Consider the following 13658-nt stretch of genomic DNA (forward strand, 5'->3'; position numbering starts at 1 on the left):
GTCACTCTCATTTACCAACTGCCTTATAATAACAGACAACAATTATAAGCACTTGTATAAGTAATGCTAAATTACTTCCCTCAACTAACAGCATAGGCAAGATAAGGAGGACAAAGCCTGAAATTACTGGTCAAAATAAATATTTAAAAAAAAAAAATCACATTTACAGATGCAGCATTGTTCTCTTTTTGCAGCTTCTCAGTTATTGAGAGTTATTTTATACATAGTTATTTCCTGACAATACTTCGTCATCAGATTAGCACTGCAGAATGTCATTCAAACTACAGGCTGCATATACAGTGCTGTGAAAAAGTATTTACCCCCTGATTTTTTCTATTTTTGTGTGTTTCATACTAAATTGTTTTGGATCTTCAAACGAGATATAACATAAAACAAAAGGCAACCTGAGTAACCACAAAATACAGTTGTGGCAGGGCGGAGGGCGGGGCCGGGTCGTGATCATACACACCCGGTCCCGTATTAGGCTAATCAAGCCTTCGAGAGGGATAAAGGTTGACTGCAGAGGATCGTGCGGGAGAGAGATCGTTAACGGACATGTCTGTCATGTGTGTGTTTGTCTTTTGTTTAAATTTTAATATTAAACTATTATTTATATTGACAAGCCGGTTCTCGCCTCCTTTCCATTGATCCCTTTACAACAGTTTTCAAACATATCTTTTTATCAAAGAAAAAAGTTACACCTATATCACCCTCTTAAACTTAATATCTGGTTGTGCAACCTTTAGCAGCAACAACTGCAACCAAACACTTCCGATAACTGGAGATCAGTCTTTTGGCCCACTTTTCTGTGCAAAACTGCTTTAGTTCAGCCACATTTGTGGGTTTTCGAGCATGAACTTCCCATTTAAATTCCTGCCACAGCATCTCAGTCAGGTTCAAGCCAATAAATAATATTATCATTTAAAAACTGTATTTTGTGTTTACTCAGATTGCCTTTGTTTTATTTTAGATTTAGTTTGAATTTTAAACAATTTAGTATGTAATATACACAAAAAAAAAAAAAGAAGAAATCAGGATTGGGGGTTCTTTTAACATCCCTGTACCTGTAGCTCAGAATTGTAAATATGTTCTTAATAAAACTGCCATGTGATTCAGCAAGACCATATATGGAACCACAGACTGCAAGCACCTGTCTGGCCTGATAGTATTCCCGCAGTAACTGGTCTCTCTGGATAATGGCTTCAGTTCTCTCTTTCCTGGCCACATCTCTCTCCTCCCGCACGGTCTCGATGTCTTTACAGGCCTGACTCAGCTCTTTCTGGGCCTCTGCTTTGTCCTTCACTTCATGGCAGTATTTTTCCAGCAGCTCGTTTCTCTCACAGATGGCACGGTCTCGATCCACCAGTGAGGAATTTAGCTCCTACAAAAACACACCAATGACAGAGCCAGCAAGTATCACTATAAACTATTAATTTGAAGTGCTTTTTCAAAACAGTGTGTTACTCAAGAGTCTGTCTAGAACCTAGCAAAGAAAAGATGGTTTATAGCATAAAGCACTAATATTTGATAGCATATTAAAAAACTAGTCCTGTTCTTATGTTTTTTGAGTACTGTATATTGGCATTTAGCAGATGCTTTTATCCAAAGTGACTTGCAAATGAGGAAAGACACAGGCAATTTATCATAAATGAACTAACTAGTGCTCAAAGTTGGTCACCATTCACTTCCATTGCATCTTTTTTTTTTTTTTCCACACACTGAAAGTGAATTGTGTTCCATGAAAGAAAGTCATACATGAAACAACATGGGTGAGTAAATGATGACAGTTGAGCAAACTATTCCTTTAAGTGCCTTTCTTAAGGTGATTGCCCCGCAAGGTTGCCGAGCTACCACTTTTTCATGGTACCCATTTACATTTTTGGGCATATTGCTCCAGAGGAACAGTAGCTTTGGATAAAACCATCTCCTAACTGACAACTTACCATAAAAGTTCAGAGCAATTAATAAGTCTGTTATACAGTAAATGATCAATGATATCTGTTATCATGGAGATGTTACCTGTCTGAGTGCTTCCAGCTCTTCACTGGCCACCACCCTGTCTGAGGAGGTGTTTTTGAGTCGGGTCTCTGCAGCTTCCAGCTCCGTCTGCAGCTTGTCCACCTCTTTAATGACCTGATCCCTCTCGCTCATGATCAACTTGTACTCATTAAACACTGAATCTCGCTCCTCCTTGTACTTCTCTGCCTCCTTCACTGCCTTCAGCTGGAAGTTCTTGTAGCGCGTAACCTCTGACTGGAGTCTCTCCATCTCTCTCTGCAGCTCCTTGTTCTGGGCCGATGCCTTATTAAGCTCCTGCTGTACTGAGTCAAACCTAATGGAGCAGGAAATAAAGCTTTTTATTAGTATTTTTGTGAGGTCGAATGGCGATGTTCACTGATTAAATTAAGCATAATAGGCAAAACAACAGTTTCTGATAGATTGAGGCTCATGCAATCATGCTGTTTAAAGGGGGTGTAATTTTGTCAATGATAAAATACTTACTTCTATCCCAGGTTAACAGGCAAATATAAGCAACTATAAGCAAGCCCAACCAACCTGACAGAGCAACATTTGCTTGACTGATGGATTGAGTTTGGGGCAGTGCTAACTGTTTGTCCAGCCAATGGAAGACATGGGGCGTGGTCAGGGCTGTTACTACTGTAAATTAATTGACATAGCATCCAGGACAAGAATTATCCACTTTATACTGTATGTGGGATATAAACAATGTACGAGTCCAACATAGAAATCATGATGAAAGGTCTGCCGGTCCATACAGCCCAAAGGACTGAAAAGGGGGTAAACTCTTCCAAAGCGATGACTCGGTTGGGGATCAGGGGCTACATTTACCAGACCCAAATCAGATTTTTTGTAAGGTTGTTCACGTGACATTTAAACTGTAGCCCATATCAGATACTGATCCAAACAGCTGACGATCCTAAATGAAGTATCTTTAAATAAAGTAATTTGCCTTCATATGGTTCAATTTAATTATCATCGAAACTCAAGAGTGTGATATTACTTAAGAGCAAATTACACCAAAGGACAGCAGGAAAAGCAGCATTACATATATGTAAGGTGAGAAAGTTTATCTATATTCATTTCAGATTTCCACTGACTTGTTTACACTTGCGTTTTGATATTGTTTGAGAAATATTCAAAACTGTTTTCTGTGTGAGTGACACGAGAGACAGATAAATCTATCTCTGTATTCTTCATGCTCATATTTTACTACGAATCGCAGAACCAAACTGTTGAGCCTATCATTTTATTTTTATTTCTTTAAAAAGAACTAAATGCATTAACAAGAAACAAATATGACTCACAATTAGGAATAATACTTCTATAAAAAAGATATATTTTTCACTATAAATTCTCGTCCCTGCCCAGTTGGAGGTTATATGCACGAAGAATATGAATCACCAAAAACAAAAGAAGAAGAATGTCAAAGTGAAAATATAGATTTAAAGTAAAATCTAAAAGTAAAAAAGGGCCTTAAATATTGATCTGTTTCTCACACACACCCATCATATCACTTCTGAAGACATGACTCCACTGGAGTCCTATTGATTACTTTTATACTGCCTATATTTACTTTTTGGACCTTCACATTTCTGGCCACCATAAACTTACATTGTATGGACCTACAGAGCTGAAATATTCTGGTAAAAAATCTTAATTTTTTGTTCAGCAGAAGAAAGTCATATACATCTGGGATGCCATTAGGGTGAGTAAATGATAAGAAATGTTTCATTTTTGGGTGAACTAAACCTTTTAGACTTAATTACTTATGATTTCAATCTCTAAACACAAGTGATGCTGTTCTTACCTTCTCATAGATGTGGTCCATTGCTGTTGGTACTGGATGGCCGTGTCACGCTGTTTCAGCAGAGCATCGATTTGCTTCTGCAAGCGTCTGTTCTCCTCCTCCACCAGCTCCAGTCGACTCAGATCTGTGTTGTGGCTGGCCACCTTCTCACTGTACCGTTTACTCATGGCATCATATTCCTTCTTCACCCCCTCCAGCTTGTCCATCGCTGTGTCGTAGAGCTTGTTCAAAACCTCGGATGAGCCATTCTCCCTGATTACCTGCAACAAAACAGCTTTCATCAATCTGATTCTGTTCACATGTGATCTCATGAAGCAATACGCCACAAGAGGCCATACGTTATAGTGACTCCACCACAGATAATGGGTGCTGATACAAAGCAAAGAGCTCAAAATCCCCTTAACTTTGGTAAAATCACAGTAACGCAGACTTGAGTGGCTAATGCTTCTTCTTTTTTTTTTACTATAATTAAAGAAACAAAAGTTTAACAAATATATAAAGTATTAATGGTAATTATAATAATCACAATTAACAATTATTCCACAAAGTTATATAGCTCATTAGCCTAATTATAGGAAGGGTTAAGCAATATATAGAATATTAACATTATACAGTATATGTAATGATTTTGCTGCTGAAATAAAATTAAGCAACAGACTGAATATCGCAATGTAAAACCACGAGCTTGGCCTTTGTTTTCTTAGTTAAGTTCCTGATTTTTACAGTATTTTATAATAAACATTTTGAATCAACAACAGCTGTTGATGCATGAAGTGATGCATGAAATAAATAACCCAATTATTTTAGACTAAATAAAAATATTAAGCTATATATAGCGGATCATCAAAAGGTTGCAAAATATCTAGATATAATAATGCATTAAAGCAGATTTCAAATTGTGTATGGTTTTATTTGATAAAACTATATTTTATTTTACAGTTTCAAACGAGGCACATCGAATAAGATTTCAAAATTATTGGTTTATAAATTTCCTATATTATTGTTTTAAATCCAAAGCTTTACTATTCAAACACCAGAGGGTGATCATGAGTCTAAAAAACATCTACTGTTTTTGTCTTCAAAATACTGTCACTGCACTTAGTCACAAAAAACAAACAAAAACGCAATATTGCGTCACTGTTTCCGCAAAATTGCTGACCTATATAATCAGTCAATTCCCTGCTTAAGCCCACACAACATATGTCATAGATCAATTTAAAGTCTCAGTTTGTTTCTATATGCTGAGTGACTGGTGTCTGTTTCTAACACTTCCCTAGGCCATGTAATCAGTGCTTAAGAGTACTGACTAACTGCAAATAGCCATTTTCCATTAGTCAGCATGCTCTTGCCCTTCCAGGCAGACCATTTTGAAGCCAGCAGTGTATGTTTTGTGCAGCCTGTGGGCAGCAGTGCAGTGCAAGCACTGAGGACAGGTCAAACCCCTTTAACCCTAACAGACCCAAGATTCACGTTCACAGAATATTCCTTCAACTCACTGTAACTCAAAATGTATGTTTAGGGGACTAGATGGATTGTATGATAGAAGGTATACATTTTAGCCCATTTAATCCCATGGCTTACAACCGAGATCGAAATTGTGTTTGAAATTTGATGGGTCTAAAAAGAGCTGATGTATTTTACATAGTTTTATTTATCAATTACAAATAAAAGTGCAGACTGTTAAAGTCTGACAACCACCCCTGGAGTTCGTGAGTTTGAATCCCTGGGTGTCTCCTAACCAACCAAAATTGGCCCGTTGCTAGGGAGGGTAGAGTCACATGGGGTAACCTCCTTGTGGTCGCAATAATGTGGTTCTCTCTCGTTGGGCACGTGACGAGTTGTGGTTGGATGCCACGGAGGATGGCGTGAAACCTCCACAAGCGCTATGTCTCTGCATTAACACGCTCAACAAGCCACGTGATAAAATGAGCTCAGATGCAGGGGCAACCCAGATTGAGGCAAGTCACTACGCCTCCCATGAGGACTTAAGAGTGCATTGGGAATTGGGCATTCCAAATTGGGGAGAAAAAGGGGAGAAAATCTCCAAAAAACTAAAAAAGTACAGATTGTCTTGATTTAATGTGAAAATTTTCTATGAGTGTTGCAAATAGTCACATGACCAGAGTCATTTAATTCCACTGTGTCCCTCTGAGAGATGGTGTCTGCGTCAAAGCACCAAAAAAAGGATGTAAAACCTGTCATAATACACTTACAACTACCATATTTTCTACATATAATGTTTAAAGGGTCTGTTATAGATTTGTTATTAAGATCATGCTCACAGGAAAAGTAAAAATGTAAGTGGTCCACAATTGGGACTAGTGGGAAAACACAAAGCCTTGTTTTTGAATAGGTAACTCATTGAGTTCCACTATAAAATTGCAGATATTTAAGTATTGTTATGATCAAGGAAACTAAATCAAATTAAAGAGAAATATGCCTCTATTCTTGGTTTATCATTTACTATTCACCCACAATTACCTGTTAGTAAACAAATATTAAATTGTTACTTTATTGTCCTTGGTCCAGTTGAGCAACTGAGCAAAATTTCACTATGTAGTTTGCCACCGGTTACAATTGTGACCAAGCATAAATCTCATACTTTCACTAACTTGAAATAATGATTGCATTCAGCTTGTTTCTAGGGGTATCCAAGGAATCAAATACATGAACCCACAAAGCTGGGGGGGAAAACTGGGGAAAAATGACTTACAATGTTTATTAGTATGTTTAACAGCCACTTACACTCTCTAAAGTTTCATTAGGCTGCTTTGAATATCATTTAGAATAATCTAGGGCTGGGTAAATATGTACATTTTCCGATGCATCGCAATCTTCATTTCAAGAATCTTGATATTGATTCTTAAATCACAAGATTGGTCTTTTACTGTGCAATCCTCTACTACAATGATAGGAAATCACTCGCATTTGCAAACAAATTACGCAAAATGTGACTAAAATGTGTATTTTTGGTAACTGGCTGGTAAATGTTCACATTCCACTCTTCAGTAATTGTGCATTATAGTGGTGGAGCATTCAGCAGGAAGATCCATTCACTGCTTGTTGAGAGTAAAAGTTGTTCCATGTAATGCGTATCCAAAGACAAAATCCACGCAACCGATTTGCCATTGAATGACATCTCTTTTAATACCTTTCTGTTCTTTACAGTCATTTGTTGATCAAAGACAACAAAAAAAATCTACATTTAATTCTAGTTGTGCAGAGATGTTGTAAAGCCAATCGATTTGATGTTTACAGAAATGCCGGTTTTGATAAAGAGATAGTACCGGTTTTAGCATGCACTCAACAAACACCTACCTAGTTAGAAGTTCCCCTTTAAAATGAACAGCATTATCTGGGAGAGAATTTCTTTCATATGCAAGCAAAATGGACATTATAACAGAAATATACCCATATGAATTGATATCAAATCTAAATAAAATCTATAGCTTGTGAATCAGAATTGAAAATCTCTATCTTTATCAATACCCAACCCTAACATTATTTTTATTGAATGAATGGGGTGTTGATTGAATTTTGTTGACCACTAAGGACTTGTGTTACGGGGTGTGTAGAGATATATATCTCTATTTATTCATGTGTGTGTGTGCTTTCACAAAATTAAATGCTGAAAAAGCACATCTTTGTGTTGTTTGGTTGGCCACAAACTTTTTCCCACATAGTGGATTAAAAATGACTACATGCACTGTGTGGCAACAAGTTTGTGGACACCCAAACAACCCACAATTTGGTGCATTTTTAGCATTTACTTGTGTTGAAGCACACAGTTCTCTAGAATGTCATTAAATAAAGTAGAACTAAAATATGTCTTCACTGAATTAAGGGGCCAAGCCAAACCGTAAATTAGAATGGGGTGTCCACAAACATTTGGCCACATTTTGTGAATGGCCATTTTTCTAACCAGTAAACATGCGAAGAATTGAGGGAAGCATTATTACAGGTCATATACTTCGAAGATTACTAAATTGGATCCAAAATTGTGAGCAATGGTTTTCGTATGCAGTGACCTTGATGGGAGGTTTAAATTGTAAATCTGTACCAGACGAAATTGCAGTTATGATACATTTTAGAGTGCATGCTGCAATGCAATATGTAGTTTTAAAAATAGTTTTTATATAATAGCTTTAAAGAGATGGTTATCTAAAAAATTTTTATCCTGTCTGCATTTACTTACCCTTTCTTTTTTTAGGCAAAATGTTAGTCTTAGTCATCACCATTCACTTTCCTTGCATCTTGTTTCTATACACTAGAAATGAATGAGGTCCGAGGCTAACATTCTGCATAACATCAGAAAAGGTTCTGTTCCATGGAAGTAGTCATAAGATAATGACAGAATTTTCATTTTTTAAAAGAACTATCCCTTTAAGTCCTGTTCTGCAAAGCTACAGTCCAGACCCTGTGTCACGCCCTATTTGACTTCTTTGCAACAAAATAAAGAGCACGCAAAAGAGCTAGACTAATGCTTTAAACCTTTTCCCATTTTGTTCAGGGGTTTAATCCGGAAGGCTGATAAATCAATCAGACAGGAAAATGCTTGTTCCTATATAGTAGCTGCCGACAGTAGACAGTGTGTTGACATAGTCATATCTGATTGAATAATCTCCTCTCCCTTGGCTTCCCATTTATGTCAAGGTCAGGTTATATTTGGTTAGGCTAGCTGTATGTTACGGATGGCCAGCCATGGTATTTCCAACATTAACACTGCTTTTCATGATGCAACAGACACACAAATATCATAACAGTTTGTGCTGGGGGAGAACAAAATCTGTAATTTAATTATCTGTCCCAGGAGCTCTCCAAAAACACTGATTTTAGAGATCCATGCTGGAATGGCTAACCACAACCATTTTGGCTGGTAACTGTACCACTAGTCTTGTTTCACACAGCAAACATTATTTTGGCACCCATATTAACAGGCTACAGTATTCACACAGCATGCGTACGCAGCGCCGCACTGCAAAGCAGAAGGTTCGCCAATGAGCCTTTTTTCAATCCCAAAAAATCTTTTCAGATATAGGCTTTTATGAGCAAACTACTTTCATTATGCAAAAGACACCAGGATTGATGCAAGATACACACACACACACACACACACACACACACACACACACACACACACACACACACACACTTAAATTAACACTTATTAAAAGAAATACATAAAGTAGGAACTAAAAAACAGGTTTGGTGTGAAACAAGCCTAAGTGTCCCTGCAATGTAACACCAGTACCTGTTGCTGCTGTAATCTCATGTCAGCCACCTCTCTTTGATCTTCAGTGTGAAGCCTCCTGAGTTCCTCACAGGTCTGTTTCAGATGGTTGTGTTCCCGAATCAGCTTGGCGTTATCTCTCTTCAGAACCTCCATCTCCTCCTTTAGTGGGGACTGATCGCTCAGAAGACGGCTGTGCTGCATGCTAAAATAAAAACACCCAGAACAAACACAAACAAATTAACTTATTTTCATATTACGCAACATTATTATGACTCATGAGAGTCAGCCTCTCACTGCCCTTGTACGGTCTGGGAAATGTTAAACTTTTATGGGTGTTACACACAGAACTCTTCTATAAACAATTTATAAAGCCTACCAAGATCGTTATCACCATATTAGACACTAAACAGTGGCTCTGTTTCAAAACCTTGTGAACTACCTAGGGAGGCATCATTTTAAGGCAGCATAGGCACACCCCACACAAAGCTTTTCAAAAAGGTAGGCAGCATGATTGTTGCCTTCAAAGATATCTTGTTAAGGTCCAATTCTAAGCCAGCATTGGATGTATGTTTTTCATAGAAGACAAACCCATAATGAATTGTGACAATGGCCAATTACTATCCAATATTACCCAATACCAATAATTTTAAAATGATTAATATTGGACGATAAACAATATAGTCAATATATTGTGCATCCCCAGAAGCATGTAAGCAGCATGGCCTAGAATGGTTTTATTTGTGTGTGTGTGCTATAATCACACGCTGTGAAGAGAATTCAGAATACTGGATTAATCCCTCATCAACTCAGTCTTCCATCTCTGTGTAGACGTTCATGCCCAGCAGATATGTGGACAGGAGGGCATGTGTCCTTACAGTATAATCAGATTACAGCCGCTGCACATCTGTGTATGGAGGGACTCTATAATGTTGGTGTGTGGATGACAGCACATTGGCAAACATGGATGAGTCAGAGAAAACAGAGCAGAACAAACTTCCTTGTGTACACTTTCTTATACATTGCCATCTGGTTTAGAAAACGAGGCTACATTAAACCAATGTCATTTAAATTATTTAGATATGACAGAGGAGTTTCTTCATAATTTCTTTGACTGTTTTTCCCCTACAGTTTATCGTAAAACATTAAAGGAAGCAAATTAATTAATGCTAAATTTGTGGACTCTTTGCTTCCTTTTAAATAAAAGCTAAACTCCAAAAACGCATAAGGCAAATGCAAATTACAACATTAAATCAGCTGGAGAATAAAGTGCCCATCTCTGCTCTTCAGACATTTAATAAAGTCATAATAAGCCTGCAGATGATGCAAGCGCTAATTAAAAACTGTGCTACACCAGCAGCAGATGGCTTTTAGCATCAAGCATCTCTGTCTGAGAGAAACACAGAGGCTGAGCAGCAACATAAGCCTTTCCCACTCAAATGGTACTGGCAACGGAGCCTGTGCTTGGCCAGAGGTCCTGTGAATCTCTCTCACAACCGGCCTGTGTTCTTCTAGCTTTGAGAACATATTTCTATACTCTGATTCAGCATCTTTTTACCATCACAAGCTGCTTTGATGTAACAACCAGCAGTTATATATATATATATATATATATATATATTTATACATACACACACACACACACACACCGATCAGCCACAACATTAAAACAACCTGCCTAATATTGTGTAGGCCCCTCTCGTGCTGCCAAAATATCGCCAACCTGCATTATATTTTCTCAACACATTTGTACAGAGCGGTTATCTGAGTTACTGTAGACTTTGTCAAACCAGTCTGGCCATTATATGTTGACCTTTCTCATCAACAAGACATTTCCGTCCACTGAACTGCCGCTCACTGGATGTTTTTTTGTTTTGGGCACCATTCGGAGTAAATTCTATAGACTGTTGTGTGTGAAAATCCCAGGAGATCAGCAGTTACAGAAATACTCAAATCAGCCCGTCTGGCATCAACAATCATGCCACGGTCCAAATCACTGAGATCACATTTAATCCCCATTCTGATGGTTGATGTGAAAATTAACTGAAGTTCCTGACCCGAGTCTGAATGATTTTATGCACTGCTGCTACACGATTGGCTGATTAGATAATCACATGGATGGTTGTTGGTGTCAGATGAGCTTGTTTGAGTATTTCTGTAACTGCTGATCTCCTGGGATTTAGAATTTTAGTCTCTAGAATTTACTCAGAATGGTTCCAAAAACAAACAAAATCCAGCAAGCGGCAGTTCTGTGGACGGAGACGCCTTGTTAATGAGAGAGGTCAACAGAAAATGGCCAGACTGGACTGAACTGACAAAGTCTACAATAACTCTGATAACCACTCTGTATTGTGTGATATTGTGAACCACTCTATTGTGGCGAGAAGAATAGCATCTCAGAATGGCATTCTGAGATGCGGGTTGGCGCTGTTTTGGTGGCACGAGGGGTACCAACACAATATTAGGCAGGTGGTTTTAATGTTGTGGCTGATTGGTGTATAACACATAGAACTCATATATATCTATTCACAAATATGATATTTGTAAATAAAATTATTTTACTTCAGACAGATAGGGAAAACAAATTGTCTGTAGCTGTTGAGCATTAAATTGGTCAACTTAACATGGACCACATCAGCTGTGGAAACATGCAGAATGGTTGCCGAGCGATTATGCCTTTTCTGTACTCACTGGTAGTAGTCGGCTTCTTTCACGGCCTCCTCGCACCTCTTCAGAGTCTTGGTGTGCTGGTTCTGCAGGGACTGCAGGTCTGCCATGGCCTTAATGCATTGCGTTTTCAGACGCTCGTAGTCATGACAAGGTTTGGAATTTGGCCTTTTGGAGACAAGAACAATACATCACCACTGTGACCCTGTCTGCAAGAGCTGCTCAATACTAACTTGGATAACAAAGATACTTCCGCATCTGAACCTCAAACTGTTTGCCATTACAAACCGTGATGAAATTACTGAAAATAATTTGAAAATGTCTTTTACAGTCAGTCTAAGCAGTGAGGATTTAATGTTTTAAAAAAGTCAACATTGAATACGTACTCTTTTTCTCAGGCTTTCTTCTTAATGCACCAAATTCTGGTCTGCCTTTCAAATTGAATTTTTGCTTGATTGAACTGACTGTCCACACTGTAATTTTGCAAGTAATGAAATTGGATCCATCATGACAATAGATCTCCATCAAGACAAATAAACTCATAAGGGACATCAGACAACAAAAGCATTGGAGGTTTAACTGTATTTACACATTCATGCAAACTGTTGCATCTGAATCCACTCACATGTTCACTCGTTCATTATTCATTACAAAATGAATGCCAGCTGAGTTCAGGCACAGCTGTATACTACTGCACTTTGTGTATGACATGATAATCATGCCGCACAATTAATTTCACAATAAACTACTTGAAATCAGATCTGACCATATTAAATGCATTTCCAAAGATCCGATTTTATTCAGATTTCAACCCACATATGGATGTTATTCTGTTATTTTAAGGACAAATAAATCAGAAATAACTTTTTTTTTTTTTTTGGCTGATGTCACCATTTCCCCCTTTTTAACCGCTTTTAACCGTTTTTAACCGCTCCCCTACAACATCACTATGTGCCTGATAAGACCCTAACTCTAAATACCCCTAACTACTCTACTAACCCTTAGATATTAAGCCTGTAAGGCTGATCAAGCAACACACTTTGCACACATTGTGAACAATTGCTTAGTGCACATTTACGGCTCTATATTTTTAACCAAGGTACCTGGAGTCATCAAAGGTGGTGCCAGGTGAGGCGAGTGCCAAGCGCTTGCGGAGCTCGTCCCGTTCCCTGGTGACTTGTCTCAGCTGGAACAGGATGGTTTCCAGGTTCTCGCTGGCCGGCTGGGTGTCACTGAGCACAGGTGGAGGTGATGAGGCTTTGGTACCTGCAACAGTGAGCACGTCACCGGAGCAAAGGCAAGCTCACCCAGCACTAATGTAGGGCTATAGGCAAGATGCATTTAATCTAAACTCCAAACACTATTACCACGGATGGAGAAATCATATTTGAATTTACATTTTACTAACATTTTAATGCAGGTATTGTCAAAGACAAAGTGCAGTGGGCCCAAATAGTATTTTGACACTTAACAACACTTGAATGGATTTAACTGCATAAAAAAATAGAATATCAAACCAAATGCGAGATGATGCTAGATCTTTTCTCAGAACTATGCAACTTCACTTTTCTGTACCATTTTTGCAATAGACTGTTATTTAATAATATTTATTTATTTTGGAGGGCGTTTCAAAACTATGTTTGTGCCGCCTTTAAAAATAAATTCCTTTTGATTTGATATTGTGTTCTCTAATGCAATGTCTCCAAATACTTTTTGGGAGTCATTATAATAATCAGGGAATTTTTTATTTTTTTTAAGGATGAAGAATTGTGTGTGCATTAGCAAAATTATAATTTTAAAAACATTTTTAGCAAATAAAATGTCCTTATCCAACAATCAGTCCAAGACCTAACATGAAATGTATGTGACCTTTAAAGCTTGAGTGTAATATAAAAAAAAAAATCTGGATCAAAACAAAGCTGCATAAATAAT

General features: G+C 37.8%; 1 protein-coding gene across 1 annotated transcript in view; it reads right to left on the reverse strand.

Annotated features, from left to right (window-relative positions):
• LOC127661010 (disks large homolog 5-like) overlaps window positions 1-13658 on the reverse strand; it is a 109522-nt gene that overhangs the window by 53098 nt on the left and 42766 nt on the right. The window contains 6 exon segments of the mRNA XM_052151535.1: window positions 1151-1381; window positions 2020-2332; window positions 3830-4089; window positions 9081-9264; window positions 11751-11894; window positions 12830-12983. Coding sequence (XP_052007495.1) covers window positions 1151-1381; window positions 2020-2332; window positions 3830-4089; window positions 9081-9264; window positions 11751-11894; window positions 12830-12983 — 1286 coding nt within the window.

Source organism: Xyrauchen texanus, chromosome 20, assembly GCF_025860055.1.
Source record: "Xyrauchen texanus isolate HMW12.3.18 chromosome 20, RBS_HiC_50CHRs, whole genome shotgun sequence".
NCBI lineage: Eukaryota > Metazoa > Chordata > Actinopteri > Cypriniformes > Catostomidae > Xyrauchen > Xyrauchen texanus.